The following is a 19,054-nucleotide window of genomic DNA, read 5'->3' as shown; positions in this document are numbered from 1 at the left end:
TTCTGAAGCAGGGTTCAGGCTCTGAGCTGTCAGCACAGAGCCTGATGTGGGGCTGGAACCCATGAGCTGTGAGATTGTGACCTGAGCTGAAGTTGGACGCTTAACCAACTGAGCCACCCAGGTGCGCCTAAAAAAGACTCACTTTTTTGCAATAAGGACTGATTGAGATTTCAAAATGTATTCAGAAATGGGCAGTCAAGGGGCACCTGGGTGGCTTAGTCAGTTGAGCTTCCAACTCTTGACTTCAGCTTAGGTCATGATCCCAGGCTCGTGGGGTAGAGCCCCACGTTGGGCTCTGTGTTGAGCGTGGAGCCTGCTTAAGATTTTCTCTTTCTCTCTCTCTTTCTCTCTCTCTCTCTCTCTCTCTCTCCCTCTCCCTCTGCACCTCCCCCACTCACGGTCTCTCTCTCTCTCTCTCTCTCTCTCTCTCTCAAATTTTTTTCTAAAATTTAAACATTTTTTTAAATTAAAAAAATTAAATCAACAAATTTAACAGGATATTTTCAGTTTCTTTCTGAATAAAGTAGCTATTTGGAGTCTAGCTTTGATATCACAATTTCAAATTACCTATGTGCTTAAAAACCATTGTCCCTGAGAAAGGGAGGTTTAACTTACGATGACATCCAATGTGCTCTAGAGTGTTCAAAAATAATGAACATTTTGGACACAGATAGCAATGTATTATGAATTTATAGATGCAAAGACCTGATTGACGAATAGGGTCTTCAGAACAAAGAAACGCACCCTATTTTCAAGATCTAGAAACTATCCAAGTCAAAAACCTAACAAGTAAAATCCAAGGCTTTAGTTGAGACAATATTCAGCTTCATGTTATCACATTAGAATGACACCAAGAATCTGAGTAATCCGTGGGCTTGATAAAAGCAGGGAAGCAAATCAGTGATATCACCTTTGACTGCATTCGTTTTATCACTATATAAAACAAAAAGCTGTCCTAAGGGTTGCAGTCCACTCAGATAAGTATTATTGGAAAAGAAAACTGAAAGAGTAAAGATATTCTACTGTGTAATGGGACAGAAAGAAACGTCATCATTACTTTCATTAAATATACAATGTTAACTAAAGGGGCACCCGGGTAGTTCAGTCAATTTATCATCAAATTTCGGCTCAGGTCATGATTCACAATTGGTGAGTTGGAGCCCTGCATCTGGCTCTGAGCTAACAGCGCAGCACCTGCTTGGGATCCTCTCTCCCTCTCTCTCTGCCCCTCCCCTGCTCACTCACGCTCTCTCAAAAATTAAAAAAAATTAAAAAAAAAAGAATATTAACGAAGTCCTACTGCATTTATTATGTTCTCCTTTTACAAAGTCTTACAGTTACTACCCTAAGAATATGCAACAATATAACCTACAAATATAAATATCCTATAAAGAGTTTAAAAAGCAGTTCAAATAAATTTTTATGTGAGAGGAAAGAAACATAGAAGCGTTGTTATACATTTTTCTCAAACATATTGTTTGAGGAACAATGTTTTCTATTTGTAGTACTACCAAATACTACTAATTGCCGCTGTTAATTAGCCCTATTGTGGTTTTGCTCAAGCAATAGTAGCAGGAGAGTAAACATTACACAACATACGTAATCTCAAATAAACAATTTTTCGTATATTTATGTTAAAGTAGTAACATGTGTGTGTAACCATTATTTCATGATCGCTCTGGTGAGCTGTGCCTGTGTTCTGTGTGCCTGTCAGCACCTGTCCTCCCCCGGGACCCCGCGCCGAGACCAACCAAGGACCCTTGTCCTTAACAAGCCCCACCCCCGTGACAAACCCCGCCCCTTGGCGGATCCTGGCCTCGCCCCCAGAATGCCTGCGTTTCAGTAATTGGCCCCGCCTCCGCAGTGCCCAGGCTCCGCCCCTGATACGCAAACAGGCCATTGCTCGGTAGCCTAGGACAAGGGCTCCCCAGTTCCGGTTTAGTTGTCATGGTGGGGCCCAGCCCGCCTAGCCTCGTCTTTTCCGGTCTCAGTCCGGCGTGGCAGGGCGGTGGGGGCAGCCTTAGCCCTTTCAAGACTTTCTCTGTCATGGCCGCGCCCTACCTCTCCTTCCGGCCTCAGCCTGTCATGGCGGCGCCCTGAGTAACAACTTCCGGACGCAGCTTCTGCAATTGTCCCGCTCTCCCTAGCCCCAGCTGCCATGGCGGCACCCAAGGTTCACCGGAAGTAAGCCGTCGGAAGTGAGGCGGTGCCTCTGCCCGGAAGCGAGTGCGGCGCTGGGAAAGATGGCGGCGGCGGCTGCGGTGGGCAACGCGGTGCCTTGCGGGGCCAGGCCTTGCGGGGCCCGGCCCGGCGGGCAGCCCAAGCCCGGGCCGCAGCCGCGCACCCTCCTCGCCGCCGGGCCGGCGCTCATAGCGAGCGGTGACGAGCTGGTTGCTGCCGTGTGGCCGTACCGGCGGCTGGCACTGCTGCGGCGCCTCACGGTGCTGCCGTTCGCGGGTCTGCTCTACCCGGCCTGGCTGGGCGCCGCGGCCGCCGGCTGCTGGGGCTGGGGCAGCAGCTGGGTGCAGATACCCGAAGCCGCACTGCTTGTGCTCGCCAGCATCTGCCTCGCGCACGCGCTCACCGTCCTCTCGGGGCATTGGTCCGTGCACGCGCACTGCGCGCTCACCTGCACCCCGGTAAGTGCTCGGGCACGAGCCTGACCCTCGACTCGGTCGAACCTTGCGGCGGGTCGCAGTCACGACGTTTGTGTAGGTCCCCACTCCATCCCGGGCTTCCCATTTGCTGGGCCTGAGTCCCCAGCGTTGCCCTCTGGGTGTCCAAACCCTGGCCCTACTACTGACTTGCTGTGCGACCCTGACGCAGGTTATTTCCTTTTTCTGGAATCCCTCCTTGGTGTGGTCATTTAGGCTCGGGAAGCTAATATCTATAAAAAGCTCAGCGTAGGATCCGACATATGTTCTTCTTTGTTATGGCTTGTTAATGCTAGCGACCGTAATAGCAAGTACTAGGTTGCTTCCAGAAACGGTCCTACTTTCTTCCCCTGTGTCTCTGTCTACTACTTTGGTTTTCAGAGTGTGAGGCTAGACCCGCCGGGTGAGTTTACTTGTCTGTGGAGGTTGGTTTGAGAGCTCTGTTGTCTGGTGTTTACAGGCCCTCACATACTAGGACCAAAATTAGGTTGAAATGCACTTTGATCATAGCAAGCATTTAAGAGGAGCAGGAGCAGTTTGTGAGGAAGTGACTTCAAGTGCTTTTTGCTTTTTGTCTCTTTATGCCTGCCTGCAAGCTGAGTGTGGTGACAATGAGGACTTCTTTCAGAACACACTTTTAGAAGCACAGTAGCACTTCTGCCAGGATCTGGATAGGGAGAGCTGCCCTGGGCCAGCAGTTACTATCAGTGACTGCACCACCGCTCTCTGGGCCTGCCTTGGATGACACTGGCATGTTTGGAGCCATGGGCACTGAGGTCCAGCCAGTCTCCCCTTTGATCCCAGGCATGTGTCTGCTGGAAAGAGAGGGAAAGGGAGCAGCATTAAGGGCGGCAGAAAGAGAAGTCCACTCTCTTTGACTGCAAACATGGGCTGGGTCCTCTTTCTCTTCTGAGAGAATAAAGTCTCGTTTCCCCAACAAGCCTTATCCCAGGGGAGGGGCTCAAACTTATGGGCTTGGTGGCTTCAGGTCAGTACAATGAAAGATTCCAATGAGGGACCAAAAATGGAGGGAAATTGGAGAGAGTGTGACGTCTCTCCCCAAACGTCCAGCTGCCTTTTGGCCTGCAGGTAAAAAACGTGACTGTTCACTTCCTCTCCAGGGATGAAGGACAAGGAGCTGAGTGACTATGGGGTTAGGACAGGCAGGTCCGGGATCAGAGATCTCAGACGGGTGCTTCTCTCTGGGTTTCAGTTCACCCTTGTGTAAAGCGAGAACTGTAACACCCACCTCCCGTTCCACAGTGAGAAGAGCCTGAAATGACCGCAGCCTTCCTGGCGTGGGGCCGGCCCCACGTAGCACTTTGCACTTTTTTTCCGCGGCATTCCCATCCCCAAGTTCATCGCTTAATGTTTTGTCTTTGTCGTTCTTTTCCACCTGCTTCCATGCCGGTGAATGCCCCGAGGGTCAGGGCCTTTCTACTGAGGGTCACCCTTTGGTGCCTCCCCGCACAAACACACACGTCCCAGGGGCTGAGTGGGCTGGCCCAGCAGCCGCGAGCTGGCTGCAGCGTGGGCTTGAGGGAGCGCTAACTGACCTCCAGCCGGCGCCTCCATGTCATAGGTGCTGAGGGGCCTGCAGCGAACAAAGCAGACGAAAGCCGTTGCCTTCATGGCATTAGCGAGAGAGGTAGAGCTCGTACTCAGCCATCAGTGCTCAAAAGGAAAAAGCAGGACGAGGAAAGGAGTGTTGTGAGGGCCCTTTACATGGAGCCTCCTCCAGGGGAGGGCTCCTAAGAAGGTGACATTTGAGCAAGGGCCTGAAGCTGAGTGTGTGACCGCATGTTCCAGGCAGAGAAAACGGCTCGTGCAGAGGCCCTTAGCTGAGGCAAGGACGAGTCTTGCCTCGTCGTCCCTGGTCACTTCAGGACACGTGATGAACGGTTAAAGGAGGGGAGGCAGAGCAGCAGCAGGCCAGCGGGCTGGGACAGGGCTCGGCCCATGTGCATTGAGGGTGCATCTCATGCGGGGGGGCCTTCTTCCTGTTTGAGTTCAGCAGCGCCCCAGGCATCAGGTGCTGTCCATCACTCCTGATTTTATGACACGAGACCAGCAGTGTGGTCAGGTAGTATCCATGTCTCAGTGACAGATGGGGAAGCAGCCGGGCCAGCCTCCGGAGCCCAGTGGCGTGTTCTGCGCCCAGACCTGCGGTGCGTGCAGCCTCCCTGGTGGGGGCTGTGCAGCTGGGGGGTGGGAAGGGCTCAGCAGCAGCACTTTGTCTCTCACAGGAGTACGACGCCAGCAAAGCAACCTTCGTGAAGGTGGTGCCGACCCCCAACAATGGCTCCACCGAGCTTGTGGCCCTCCACCGGGATGAGGTAGGGACCTGCTGCTGGGCCGCCCAGCCCAGGGTTTGGGGCAGGGGCGGGGGGGGGGGGGGGTGGACTCCCAGGCACTGGCAGGCACGCCCAGGTTAGGGGCTTCTGCCACAGAGATGCCTCTGCTCCCACAGGGCGAAGATGGGCAAGAGGTGCTGTCCTTCGAATTCCAGAAGATCAAGTATTCCTACGATGCCCTGGAGAAGAAGCGCTTCCTCCCTGTGGCCTTTCCTGTGGGAAATGCCTTCTCATATTACCAGAGCAACAGAGGCTTCCAGGAGGACTCTGAGATCCGCGCGGCCGAGAAGAAGTTTGGGAGCAATAAGTGAGTCCCAGGGAGCCCCCGTGTTCTGACAGGGCTGGAGCTCTGCCCACGGTCATGGCAGGGACGCTTGGCCACGCCAGTGGCCCCTTTCCCATTTCTGCCCCGCCACGCTCCCGCGTCAGGGTGCCTAGGAAGTGGGGTGGAGGAGGTCACCCTTTAAACAATACATCCCAGGGGCACCTGGGTGGCTCAGTCAGTTGAGCGTCCAACTTCGGCTCGGGTCATGATCTCACGGTTTGTGGGTTTGAGCCCCGTGTCGGGCCCTGTGCTGACACCTCGGAGCCTGGAGCCTGCTTCCGATTCTGTGTCCCCCTCACTCTCCGCCCCACCCCTGCTTGTGCTCTGTCTTTCTCTGTCTTTCAAAAATGAATAAGCATTAAAAAAAATAAATACATAAACAATACATCCCAGGTGAAGATGGCGGGCACCTTTTGAGAAATGTGCTGTAGTCTTGTCTCCCCTGAACTGGCCTGCTGACAGGGACCCTGGAGGGCCCTCCAGCGGAAGTGCGTGCAGCTCTTCATGGGAGCCTGGCCTGAGGCCCCGGAGTTGGCTGTTGATCCTCGTTTTGTAATTACTATAGTTTTTCTCTGGCTTATTTATTTATTTTTTTTAGTCTTGTCGTTTTATTTTTTTTTTTAAGCTTACTCATTTTTGACAGAGAGAGAGAGAGAGAGATAGAGCATGAGTGGGGGGGTGGGGGGTGCAGAGAGAGGGAGACACAGAATCCAAAGCAGGCTCTAGGCTCTGAGCTGTCAGCACAGAGCCCGATGCAGGGCTCAAACTCACGGACCGTGAGAGCACGACCTGAGCCAAAGTCGGATGCTCAAGTGACTGAGCCACCCGGGCGCCCCTGTTGTTTTGGAGTTTATTTATTTTGAGAGAGAACACACACGTGCACTCACAAGTAGGGGAAGGGCAGAGAGAGAGAGCGAGAGAATCGATGCAGGGTTCGAACTCAGAAACCTCAAGTTCGTGACCCGAGCCAAAGTCAGATGCTTAACCCACTGAGCCACCCAGGTGTCCTATTTCTCTTTGTTTTTAAGTTTTTTTCCTGAGTGTAAGTTGTCACCTTTGTCCTCGTATTTTTCCCAACACTTCAGGAAGAGTGGTAAAAGGAATTGTTAGTGATCACCCTGGCTCTCTTTTGTGCCAGGCAGGATGCCAGCTGCCTTGTACGTATGTGCTTTCTCTTCAGTCACCGAAACCACCAGTGCCGACACGCTACTGGGTGGGGGCAGAGCTGGACTTCAGAGCCCCTGTCCCTGCCACCATGATAATCATCCTCGACCTGAAAATCCTTAGACCCTTTAGGGAATTCTTCCCTGACTTCATTGCTTTTTAAAAATTACAGATGGTGGCAGCAGGGGCGGGGTGGGTTGGGGGGGGGGTTGGCACCTGGGTGGCTCAGTTGGTTAAGCGTCTGACTCTTGATTTTGGCTCAGGTCATGATCTTGGGGTTTGTGAGATCGATCCCCCCCAAATCGATCCCGCGCTGTCAGCACAGAGCCTGCTTAGGATTCTCTCTCTCCCTCTCTCTGCCCCTCCCCTGTGCTTACACACATGCAGGTGCACACACAGTCTCACTTTCGGAATAAGCAAATGTTAAAAATACAGATGTATTATTTCAAATAGCAACGTAGTGGGAAGGTTTATAAGAAATTTTTTACTTATTTCCCTGCTTAAGGTCAGCCTTGATGGTGGCATGGGATGTCCCCTTGCACACCTTCCTGCCTCATGCAAAGTCACCTGACAATGCAGAATGGGCCCCGGTTGTTGTTGTTTGTTTTTATCACAGTGGATTCTTTTTCTCGAATCTCACCTCTAGTACTCATCTCTAAGGGCAGGGCGAGGAGGACCCAGGCTGACCTGGCTTGTTCCCTGGCCCGGCTGGGCTATCACACACAGTGCCGCAGAACACACCCTTAAGCCCCACTCCTCAAATTCTGGGGCTTTCGTTGAGGGAGTTTGGGGGAAATTTCAGCTCCAGACCTCCCCTCTCGAAATCAGGGTGGGGCTCAGCCCCCAGGGGACCCCACAATACCCCACAGCCAGGCCTCTTCTGCACAGCTTCAGGGCCCCCATCCCACAGTCAGGTACTCCTTCTCTGCCTGCTGTCACCCAGTCTGATGACCGGTTCTGTCTTGCACTAACCCTGCTTGAGTGCGTGGCTACCTGAACAACCTGTCGCTGATTCAGAAGCTTCACCTGGGTTCTGTAGAGCAGAGGGCTGGCAGCAGTTAGCATGCTAGTCACAGTCGAGTGGACTGTCCCTCCTGGCTCCTTGTTTCCCGAGGGGCTCCTGAGGCCTCACGCTGTGAACAAGATGTGGGGTCTGGTCTCTTGCAGGGCCGAGATGGTGGTGCCTGACTTCTCAGAGCTGTTCAAGGAGAGAGCCACAGCACCCTTCTTTGTGTTCCAGGTAAACAGCAGCTTGGGCTCTCCCCCCACCCTGTTCCTTGGGCCTTCCACAGCCAGAGCAGTCTCCTTTCTCCACACCTGAAAATCTGTCTGCACGGGCCTGGGCCGTGGGTAGAACAGCCCGTGGTGTGCTTTCCCAGCCTCCTCAGGTGTCCATCTTCGTGTGCTCCCGTGGATGGATGGGCGGGGGTGTGGACACACAGGCTGTGTCCTGCAGGTTTTTTGCGTGGGGCTCTGGTGTCTGGATGAGTACTGGTACTACAGCGTCTTCACACTTTCCATGTTGGTGGCCTTCGAGGCCTCCCTGGTGCAGCAGCAGATGAGGAACATGTCAGAGATCCGGAAGATGGGCAACAAGCCTCACATGATCCAGGTGTGGCCAACAGGGAGACTTGCTGGGTGGGGGGGTGCGGGGGGCACCTGCCAGTCTCAGGGTGGGCGTGGAGCGAGGGCAGGGTGAGGTCGGCTCTCGGCGTGCACCTGCATCGTGCCCCCTCTCAAGAGGCAGAGCTGAGTGCACCTCCCCTCCACCCAGGTCTACCGCAGCAGGAAGTGGAGGCCCATCGCCAGCGATGAGATCGTTCCCGGAGACATTGTGTCAATCGGTGAGGCACAGCTCTGTTCCGTCCTGGCGGGAGCCCTTCTCTCGGCTTCCGTCCAACCCTCCCGCCCCTTCCCGCAGGCCGCTCCCCACAGGAGAACTTAGTGCCCTGTGACGTGCTGCTGCTGCGCGGCCGCTGCATCGTGGACGAGGCCATGCTCACAGGGGAGTCGGTGCCACAGATGAAGGTGCTGGGTGGGGAGTAGGGGTCGTGCTCGGTGTACTCACGTGCCTCACTGTCTCATTCGTGGAGCAGGGAGAGGGCTGGTCGCTAGGCCGGGATCCTGCCTAGGCACGGCTGGAGGAGGCCAGAGGAGGTGCGGTGCCTAGATGGAGCTGCCGGCTCTCCTGGGGGGGTCTGCACCCTGAACGAAGGGGAGCTGGGTGGTGAAGAGAGAGGCCAAGGTCGTTGGGGGTTGTCCAGGCCAGGGACCAGGGATGTCGGACTAGGGTGGGCCAAGAGAAACCAGGAGAGCGTGAACCCCGAGTGAGGCCAGTTGGGGGATCCCGAGGAGTGGATGCGCACACGCAGGTGGGGAGAAGACGAGGTCAGGCTGTGAACCCTGTGAGGGTCAGAGTGGCCCAACCCAGCCCCAGGGGCCCCCTCTTGAGAGACTGGGGATGGAGAAGGAGGCCGAGGTGAGAGCGCCCTCACCATCCTCTCTTTTCTCCTCAGGAACCCATTGAAGACCTCAGCCCTGACCGGGTGCTGGACCTCCAGGCCGACTCCCGGCTCCACGTCATCTTTGGGGGCACCAAGGTGGTACAGCACATCCCCCCACAGAAGGCCACCACGGGCCTGAAGCGTAGGTGCCTTGGGGAGATCCGGGGGTGTTCTGGCCCCACCGTCCCCACCCCCTCAACACCTGCTTGGCTGTGCGGGAGTCGGGACGAACAGATACAAGTGATGCTCGTTCTGTTTGTCTCTGCAGCAGTTGACAATGGGTGCGTGGCCTACGTCCTCAGGACCGGATTCAACACGTCCCAGGTATGGCCCCTTGTCTGGCTCTGGGGTGGGTGGGCCCCAGGGCAAGAGGCAGACAATTGAGACAGTGGCTCTTATGGATCCCAGAACATCCCCGCCACAGGCTTACTCTGACAGAGGGTACTGGTTCGGGGCAGGGTGCAGAGGCAAACCCTAGACTGAGCCCGCTGTCCTCAGCTGAGCTTCTGGTGGGGAGCACAGACAGAGAACGGGCTGTTGCCACACACATTGGGATGGTGTACAGAGTCATGCTCATAAACTCTTCACTAAAATGGCATGAGGGCTGCCTGGTAGAGGTGATGGCCGGACCTCCCTCTGGAAAACCCAGTCCCCCATCTAAACCACTTCTTTCCCTAACCCCCAGTTTTTGGCCACTGGTCTCTATAACCGTTAGCTGAGTTGCAGCCTCCCACATACCTGTGTGGTCCCTGTGTCACGGCTGCAGGACTCATGGTGGGCCCAGGGCAGGCCCTCCCCATCAGCAGAGGGATACTCTGACTCTCTGTGCTGTCAGATGCTGGAGGCCACCCCTACCCCACACCCCCACACCCCCATGCCAGGAAAGGCCTCTAACCCCCTGTCCTTCTAGGGCAAGCTGCTTCGAACCATCCTCTTTGGAGTCAAGAGGGTGACTGCAAACAACCTGGAGACCTTTATCTTCATCCTCTTCCTCCTGGTCTTCGCCATCGCAGCAGCTGCCTACGTGTGGATTGAAGGTATGCACTGTGGCCCCTCACCTGTCTGCTGGGATCTGTCCCCATGGCCCCCAGGCTGGCAGGCCCTGTCTCCGCAGGCACCAAGGACCCCAGCCGGAACCGCTACAAGCTGTTTCTGGAATGCACACTGATCCTCACCTCGGTCGTGCCCCCTGAGCTGCCCATCGAGTTGTCTCTGGCTGTCAACACCTCCCTCATTGCCCTGGCCAAGCTCTGTGAGTGCCTGGGACAGGGTTGGGTGCCTAGCGGGCCGGGGCCTGGCAGAGCCCCTGACCCTGGCTCCTCCCCTTCCCAGACATGTATTGCACGGAGCCCTTCCGGATCCCGTTTGCCGGCAAGGTAGAGGTGTGCTGCTTCGACAAGACAGGGACCTTGACTAGCGACAGCCTAGTCGTTCGTGGGGTGGCCGGGCTCAGGTGAGCATGGGGGGCCTGGGCCTCTCCCCTAGCAGGTGGCTTTCTGGGAGCTCAAGGGACAGACGGCACCCACCCAGATCCCCACAGTGGACCACTGAAGTTTGATCAGGCGGCAGAGGGGAGTCCCCGTGTACTCTTCAATGTGACAGCAGTGTGGAGGCTCAGCTCCCACCCCAAGCAGCCATACGATCCCTAGAGCCGTCTCTGAGATGGGCACAGTTGGCACGAAGACCAAGACCATGCGTCTCAGCCCCTGTAGTGACTGGCACAGAGTGGAGGCCCATCCCTCATCGTGGCTAGCAAGTCCCAAGAGTCCCTCCACTCCATAACAAGCGGTTTCCTCTCTTTGCAGAGACGGGAAGGAGGTCACTCCTGTGTCTAACATCCCTGTAGAGACACACCGTGCCCTGGCCTCATGCCACTCCCTCATGCAGCTGGATGATGGCACCCTTGTGGGTGATCCACTTGAGAAGGCTATGCTGACAGCTGTGGACTGGACGCTGACCAAAGGTGAGGGGCTGGAGCTTTGGGCCCAGTTCTCACACCCCTGGGTGGGCGGGCTGCACCCCTCGGAGACACCTGTGTGTCCACCTCGGGCAGGCAGGCCTATAACCGTGATGTTCCCCTAGGTGGGTGGGCACAGGCTCACCTCTGACCTGAGACAGTCCATGCCCGTGGGAGTAGAGCCTGCCCCACCCTGCCAGAAGTCACAGGCAGGGTCCTCTGAGCACAGGTCTCTCAGCCTTGACCCTACCTGGAGTGAGGAGCCTCCCCCCAACCCCCACCTGCAGGCCCTGGGTCTGGGGGTGGGGGGAAGAGAGGGGTGGAAGGGGGAGGCGGGGGCTTGGCTGCCTCTTTGGAGCGAAGGCCCTCAGGATTCGTACTTATTTGTTTCCAGATGAGAAAGTATTCCCCCGAAGTATTAAAACTCAGGGGCTGAAAATTCACCAGCGCTTTCATTTTGCCAGTGCCCTAAAGCGAATGTCCGTGCTCGCCTCCTATGAGAAGCTAGGCTCCACTGATCTCTGCTACATTGCGGCTGTGAAGGGGGCCCCCGAAACCCTGCACTCCATGGTGAGCCAGCCCCGGCCCAGGGGGAAGGGGGGCGCGGGGCGGTCGGTGACATCCCCCCGCGTTCCCTGCAGTTCGCCCAGTGCCCACCTGACTACCACCACATCCACACGGAGATTTCCCGGGAAGGAGCCCGAGTCTTGGCGCTGGGGTACAAGGAGCTGGGGCATCTCACCCACCAGCAGGTAAGGGCCCAGGCTCTCCACCTGCTGGCCCCTTGTCCTCACCGCCTTCTGTTCCCGTCAGCGCCACTATGAGCAGGCATGGTTCCTTCTTTCTCTTCCCATGTCTCTACCTTTGGAGGCCCTGGGTGGCACTCGGTCCTTGGTCCCTTCTTCCCCACTGTGTGCCCTGTCCCTTATGGGACCCCATCCCATCTTGGCCCCTGAGGCCACTTCTGCTGAGCACAACCAAGCCCCGCCTCCATCCAGCTTCCTACCCCTACACCCTTGGGTCCTCACACCTCCCCAAGGATCACCAGGAAGCACCTCGGATTCCTGTCTCCATCCCAGTTCTGCCCCTACCCTGTCCAACCACCCTGTCACTGTGTGGTCTTTGGGCGCCTCCAGCTCTCGTTCACGCCCTACATCGTCACATCGGTCATCGGCTTTCTTCTCCCCCTCCACGGTCAGTCCTCCTCCTTTATCTGCTTCCACCTGGGCCCTCATCCAGTCCACTTAACACCTGGCAGCTGAGAGATTCTTCCAGAGTGCGCACCAGATTGTGGGCTTACGTTCAGAGCCGCCCTGCTTGATGCCACTCCCTGAGTCTGTCTGTCTCGTTCCCCTGCTGTCCTTTCTCATGGCAGTTAGTGCTCTGGTTTCTGTGATTTTATTTCACATCGCTTCTGGTAGTAGGCAAGCTCTGTGAGGGCAGGAGGTTTGGGTTTCTGATAGGAGGAACAGGGTGAGTGTGTGCTCAGTGATTAACAAAGGAGTGTCTGACTTTGTTGTCTGGGAGGCTGAGTCACAGGGGCTCCGTGCCCTGCTGTTGCCCACGTAGGGAGGAAAGGCCCCACGGTGGGGAAACCACACAGCACTGCTGAGCCCCTGTGGGTTGCCCTCCCCACTTCTCAGCTTCTGACCCTCACATGTTCCTCCTGTAAAGATGGGGTCTTCCCTGACCTCCCTTACCAGCTCAGAAGTGATGGGGGGATGGGTTGTAAGGCACCCCTGTGTCCCCACACAGGCCCGGGAAGTCAAACGGGAGGCCTTGGAGTGTAACCTCAAGTTCGTTGGCTTCATTGTGGTCTCCTGCCCGCTGAAGGCCGATTCCAAGGCTGTGATCCGTGAGATCCAGAATGCGTCCCACCGGGTATGGCTGCCACACACCTCCCCATTGGGCCCCAAGGGTGGCCTGACGGGTGGGTGGGTCTTTGTTCCTTCTGGAGAGGGGGATGTGACAGTAGAGGACAGTTCTCCCCTCAGTGGGGCAGGTTTGAGTGGGTATCCAGGTCTCAATAGCAAGGACGTCTTTCTTGGATTTCAGCCGAGCTCCGTCACAGCTCTGGTGCTAACGCTTTTCCAGGCTTGAGGATGCCTTGGGACCCGGCCTGTGCCCACCCATCTCAAGTTGCTTCCTTGGCCCTCAGCATCCTTGGGATGCAAGGGCAGTTCCCCCACTCCACCCCATCCTAGACAGGAAGAGCTGGAGCTGGGACAGGGGATACAGAGGCACTTCCCAGACAGACCGCATCCATCTGTCCTGTGGTTTCTGTTTTCTAGTTTGGGACTCAGGATGCAGTTTAGAATGTGGGAGGTGAGTGAGCAGTCACAGAGGTGGTGACATGAGCGGCACCCACCTGGCTCTCAGCAATCACAGCCCGTCTTCCCATCACTGGGCCCTAAGTGCAAAGGCTGGAGCATCTGTTCCCCTCTGCCTGGGGCAGCTACCAAGCCAAGGGGGTCCACACCAGTAGCTGGTTCTTAGTTTGTATTACAGAAAAGGCTTGAGTGTTTTCAGAAAGACATGCATACATGAATTATTTGCATAAAATGCCACCAAGTTGGGGTGGATTGTGGCCCCTGGAACCCATTCTGCATTAGGAGACCAAGACCTCATTCTGTGACCTCTAGAGGGGACTCGATCACCAGGTCTCCAGGCTGGAGTTTGACCTGCTGAGCCCTGCCCCACTGAGCCCTCTTCTCTTGCCAGGTGGTCATGATCACAGGTGACAACCCGCTCACTGCCTGCCACGTGGCTCAGGAACTGCACTTCATTGAAAAGGCACAAACGCTGATCCTGCAGCCTCCCACAGAGAAAGGTGAGGCACCGTGGAGCCCTGGGCTCTGGGGGACCCTGAGTCCAAGAACAGCTCCTGTCTGGTGGCCCACCTGGATTTCAGGCCTGAGGAACATAGCCTTGCCTCGTCGGCATGCTCAGGCCCCCTGGCCAGGGAGTTCCACACCTGTGTGTCCAGCAGCGTGCGAGCAGCTACTGGTTCCAGGATCAGTGATGACTTACAATCAGGGTGGTTGGTTGTCATCAGCCAGTCTGTGTTTTCTGTCCTCACACCTGCCTTGGGGCCAGCAGGCTGTCGTACCTGGTGAGGGTTCTCATAAGCACGGGGATGCTGGCATGACCAGACCCCAGGCAGAGGGCGTGGTGCACGTTACCACCCTTGTCATCTCCGTACCCCATAGGAGGAAACTGACAAGGTCAGCTGTTAGGGCCCCCACTTTGTAGACAAGGAAAGAGAAGTAAACTCATCGACCTCAGTCGCTCAGTGGTACTTGGAGGATTTGCTCCCAGGTGTCCTGACTCCAGAGCTCATGGCCTCTGGTCATTTCTGAGTAACCAAATTGGCTGCAAGTGGTGCCCAAGGGTAGAGTCCATTGAGGGGCACATCCAGCCCCAGCACCTCCGGCTGGTGGGGTGTGGGGTCTGTTAGATGCCAAGGGATGGCGTCTGGCTGGGGAATGACATGCATCGGAATGTCACCAGGCTGCAGATCAGAGGAGGTTGCAGCTTTGGGAACTGTGCTGGATTCTAGAATCTCCCAGCCCTTCCAGTCAATGCGTTAGTGCCAGATCTCTGTCGTCTCTGTCCCAGCCCCAGGCACTATGGTCTTCCAGAGCCCAGGGATTGTAGGCAGGTGGCCCAGAGGTGGCTGTCGGGACTGTTGATTGGCAGATGAAGCTGCTCTAACAAAATGGCCACGACAAAAGGCACGTGGAGGCTGGTTTCCCTCCTAGCCAGGACAGCCCAGGATGAGCCATGCAGTGCCAGAAGGCCTCCCTCAGCCGTCCTTGTCACTCAGCATCCACGTTTAGGCCAGCCATCTAGAAAGAGGAAGTGGTTGGTAAGCAGTGTCTGGCCCGAGGAAGTGACTCAGGGTGTCCAGGCCCTAGGAGAGGAAGGTTTCAGGCAGGCCCCAGGGGTAGGGGTGCCTTGCCCCTGAGGTCAGGCTGTCTGGATTTGAATCTGACTGTCATGTGGTCTCAGGCCAGTGGCCTAGGCTCTGGGTTCTTGAATCCTTTGTATGGGAGGGTTCTGTGAACAATCTGTGGGGTTCCTGGGCTGCAGGTGTGGACCCGGTTGGTAGGGATAAAGAGGGGTGAGGGCAAGAACATGCTTCAGGGAGATGAGACTAGGACCGTATATGTGAGGTCCATGTGAGGGGGATTTGCTGAGCGGCTGAACCCCTCTCCCTGACCCTGGGCTCTGGCCCTGCAGGTCGACCCTGTGTGTGGCGCTCTATCGATGGCAGTGTCATACTGCCCCTGGCTAGGGGCTCCCCAAAGGCGCTGGCCCTGGAGCACGCCCTGTGCCTCACGGGTGACGGCCTGGCCCACTTGCAGTCCGAGGACCCCCAGCAGCTGCTTCGCCTCATTCCCCATGTGCAGGTGTTCGCCCGCGTGGCCCCCAAACAGAAGGTGTGTACAGAGGAGGCAGAGGGGCAGGTGGGGCCCTGGGGGCGGCATAGAGCCCTCACTCCGCCCATCTCTGCCCACGTAGGAGTTTGTCATCACCAGCCTGAAGGAGCTGGGCTACGTGACCCTCATGTGTGGCGACGGCACCAATGATGTTGGTGCCCTGAAGCATGCTGACGTGGGTGAGTCCCTCAAGCTGATGGACTGTCGCTTCCATCGCTGTTCTGCCAGCACGGGCTTAGGCTTAGCTTCAGAGACACGTCACTGAGCGAGTTCTGTGAGGAGGCACTGGGGAGGGGGCCAGGGGCCAGTGGGATTGGGGATCTGGGACCTGCAGGCCTGGAAGGGACACAGGTGTCTGAGGAAGAGTGAGGTGAGGGCATCAGGGCCTCTGGGAGGCTCCATGTGGCAGACACAGCTTGGTTTGCTGAGGCCCCCCGGCCCCACGCAGGGACCACGTGGGCACTGAGGGCCAAAGGCCAGCGAGAGATGGGACAAGTGGCGATGCACAAATGGAAGCTGAGGCATTTGCCAGGCTTGGATTCCTGTCAACAGAACATAGTCATCGGGCTGATGTTTAAAAACTCATCTGGCATACTTGTAGCTCTTTCGAGATTCTTAACTGATTTATTAGTCAACTGTGGTGTTTATCACCTGTTACGTCTTAGAATTACGATCCTTGGCAATAGACTTAGGGAGTCTGTTCATTTTGTCTCCTTTGTGTTTTGTGTATTTGGGTTTTGCTTCCTAAATGTGGAAAGTAAGATAGATGCTCTCTGAGACACTCCCTGGGGAGATGGGCTAAGATGAGGAAGTTGGGGCTCCTGTGAGCAGACTCTGCACTCTGTACTCCGCACGGGGCCTGAGTGGCAGGCTCCTTCTGGCTCCAGACATACAATCACATGCCTCTCCCCCAGGTGTGGCACTCCTGGCCAACGCCCCCGAGCGAGTTGTTGAACGGCGACGACGACCCCGAGACAGCCCTGTCCTGAGCAACAGTGGAGTCCGGGCCACTTCCAGGGTGGCCAAGCAGAGGTCGGGGCTCCCGCCTCCCGAGGAGCAGCTGGCCTCCCAGCGGGTGAGTCTCAGGAGGGGGGCACCAGCATCCCCTGGTGGCCATGTCTCACCCGTGTCGCCCACCACACAGGACCGCCTGAGCCAGGTGCTCCGGGAACTGGAGGACGAGAGCACACCCATCGTGAAGCTGGGGGACGCCAGCATCGCTGCACCCTTCACCTCCAAGCTGTCTTCTATCCAGTGCAGTGAGTCCCATCCCCAGCCCCTCCCTCGTGCCCACCCCAGGCCTATCCTGATTGGCACCCATGCCCACACCTTCCTCCCCCACCCCCCGCAGTCTGCCATGTGATCAAGCAAGGCCGCTGCACGCTGGTGACCACGCTGCAGATGTTCAAGATCTTGGCCCTCAATGCCCTCATCTTGGCCTATAGCCAGAGTGTTCTCTACCTGGAGGGCGTCAAGTTCAGTGACTTCCAGGCCACGCTGCAGGGGCTGCTGCTGGCCGGCTGCTTCCTCTTCATCTCCCGCTCCAAGGTGGGCTGAGACACAGGCAAAGCTGGGGTTCCCTCCCCAGCCCACGTGTCCCTTTGCCTCTTTGGGCTAGCTAGGATGGGCTGTTAAAGACACCACCACGTGTCATCCATTTGTCCTCACAGCAGCTCTCAGGGTGGGAACTGTCATCCCCACATCACAGATGAGAATCAGGGGACAGGGCAGGTACATGCTGAGACTCCCCAGAGTGGCACAACTCGGTTCCCAGCACTGTCTGCCAGCTGGGGTCTCAGGTGGGCCACACAGAGCCCACAGACAAGGAGAGGACAGATGGGGAAAATAATTACTAAGACCACTCAAAGCGTGCGGTGTTGTGAAAAATACAAAGTGACTCACAGGGCACAGCCTCGTGGTCATTCAGGGGAGCCCGTAGGGTTCCCTACAGAATGAAGGAACCGGCCAGGAAGTAGGCAGAAAGGTCATAGATTGGCATGGGCTGATGCAAAAGAGGCCCTGGAAGCTGGAGAGGGTGGGAAGTGGGTGTTGTCAACCATGCACACCCAGTGGGCCCCAAAGAGGGCTTTGGTTTATTGTAGAACAAGGGGAAAGAGGATGGACTTTAAGTGCCCATTGACTGCTGTGTGGAGTGTAGGCATTGACTGAGGGTGTGATGGCATCTAGACTGAGGTGCTGGGGGACAAGCAGGACTCCAGGGACTGGTACTGACTTATAACCTCCAGGATTTGGTGACTGCTCTCTGCATGAGCCCTGCTAGGAGGCAGGGTGGGAGAGTAGGCCCAGGGTGAGCCTGGACCTTGACCCCCCACCCTGCTGCTACAGCCCCTCAAGACTCTCTCCCGAGAGCGGCCCCTGCCCAACATCTTCAACCTATACACTGTCCTCACGGTCGTGCTCCAGTTCTGTGTGCACTTCCTGAGTCTCGTCTACCTGTACAGCGAAGCCCAGGCCCGGAGCCCTGAGAAGTGAGTGCTGTCCCAGCATGGGGGTTGGGGAGGGGTGGAAGGCAGTGTCCCTGCGGTGGAGGGTGCACAAGGATGCACACGCAGACATTGCCCTGTGGTGACCACAGCCAGGCAGTGGAGTCAGCCAGGGACAGCCCTGGCTCTGTGCAGGGATGGTGAGAGTCATAGGGTGGCCCTGTCCCCCATGTGTTGCTGCAGGCAGGAGCAGTTTGTGGACCTGTACAAGGAATTTGAGCCGAGCCTGGTCAACAGCACCGTGTACATCATGGCTATGGCCATGCAGATGGCCACCTTTGCCATCAACTACAAAGTGAGGTCCAGCCCATGCCTGAGTTCACCCTGCCCACTTTCTAGGCCCCCACAGCACTTGACTGTCCATCCATCTGTCCCCACAGGGCCCACCGTTCATGGAGAGCCTACCAGAGAACAGGCCCCTGGTGTGGAGCCTGGCTGTGTCACTCCTGGCCATCGTGGGCCTGCTCCTTGGCTCCTCACCTGACTTCAACAGTCAGTTTGGCCTCGTGGACATCCCCGTGGAGGTGAGTGGCCCCGTGGACGTGGCCCCACGACTCAGCCTGGGCCCGACTGTGGGCTTCCAGCTCACCAGTGCTCCCTGCCCCGCAGTTCAAGCTGGTCATCGCCCAGGTCCTGCTCCTGGACTTCTGCCTGGCGCTCCTGGCCGACCGTGTCCTGCAGTTTTTCCTGGGGACCCCGAAGCTGAAAGTGCCTTCCTGAGATGGCGGTGCCGGCACCTGCTGCCCACGTTGGTGCCGCCGGGCGGAAGCCCCAAGAGGGAACACTGCCCCAGTGGCCACCAGGACTGATCTGAGCTGGGACACCCCCTATCCCCCACAGCCATCTGAGGGCCTGGCTGGCAGAACCAGCCCTGGGCTGGCACCTTTGGTAAATAAAGCCGCATCCATGATTTTAAGAAGCCCTGCCTCCACCTCTGTCTGCACCACAGAAGGGGTCGTTGTGGGGCTGGGCAGTCACTGAGCAGGGTCCCAGCACCCTCCTCAGGAGCCGTGAGATTATTAATGACAGTCTCTGTAATACATTCAGCACTTAGAAGGGCCAAGCTCCAAGTCCAGAGAGTTGTGCATATTTTCCTAATTTGACAAGCACCTCCATATTTCCGTGGTCTCTCAGCTTCATGTTTTGGTCC

At 56.7% G+C, this 19,054-nt stretch overlaps 1 protein-coding gene across 1 annotated transcript; it reads left to right on the top strand.

Annotated features, from left to right (window-relative positions):
- Nucleotides 1–2,228: 2,228 nt before the first annotated feature.
- ATP13A1 (ATPase 13A1) lies at nt 2,229–18,823 on the top strand. Its single transcript, XM_030305413.1, has 26 exons — nt 2,229–2,639; nt 4,901–4,990; nt 5,125–5,315; nt 7,665–7,737; nt 7,954–8,109; nt 8,272–8,341; nt 8,419–8,525; nt 9,014–9,143; nt 9,270–9,325; nt 9,912–10,038; nt 10,116–10,253; nt 10,334–10,454; nt 10,807–10,964; nt 11,353–11,528; nt 11,600–11,710; nt 12,714–12,839; nt 13,680–13,788; nt 15,201–15,400; nt 15,483–15,579; nt 16,315–16,475; nt 16,545–16,659; nt 16,752–16,948; nt 17,747–17,889; nt 18,088–18,199; nt 18,285–18,428; nt 18,514–18,823. The coding sequence occupies exons 1-26, from the start codon at nt 2,244–2,246 to the stop codon at nt 18,622–18,624; spliced, it is 3,615 nt and encodes a 1,204-aa protein (XP_030161273.1). The 5' UTR covers nt 2,229–2,243; the 3' UTR covers nt 18,625–18,823.
- Nucleotides 18,824–19,054: the final 231 nt, after the last annotated feature.

This window comes from Lynx canadensis, chromosome A2 (genome assembly GCF_007474595.2).
Source record: "Lynx canadensis isolate LIC74 chromosome A2, mLynCan4.pri.v2, whole genome shotgun sequence".
Lineage (NCBI taxonomy): Eukaryota > Metazoa > Chordata > Mammalia > Carnivora > Felidae > Lynx > Lynx canadensis.
This window is presented reverse-complemented; position numbering and strand designations above follow the sequence as displayed.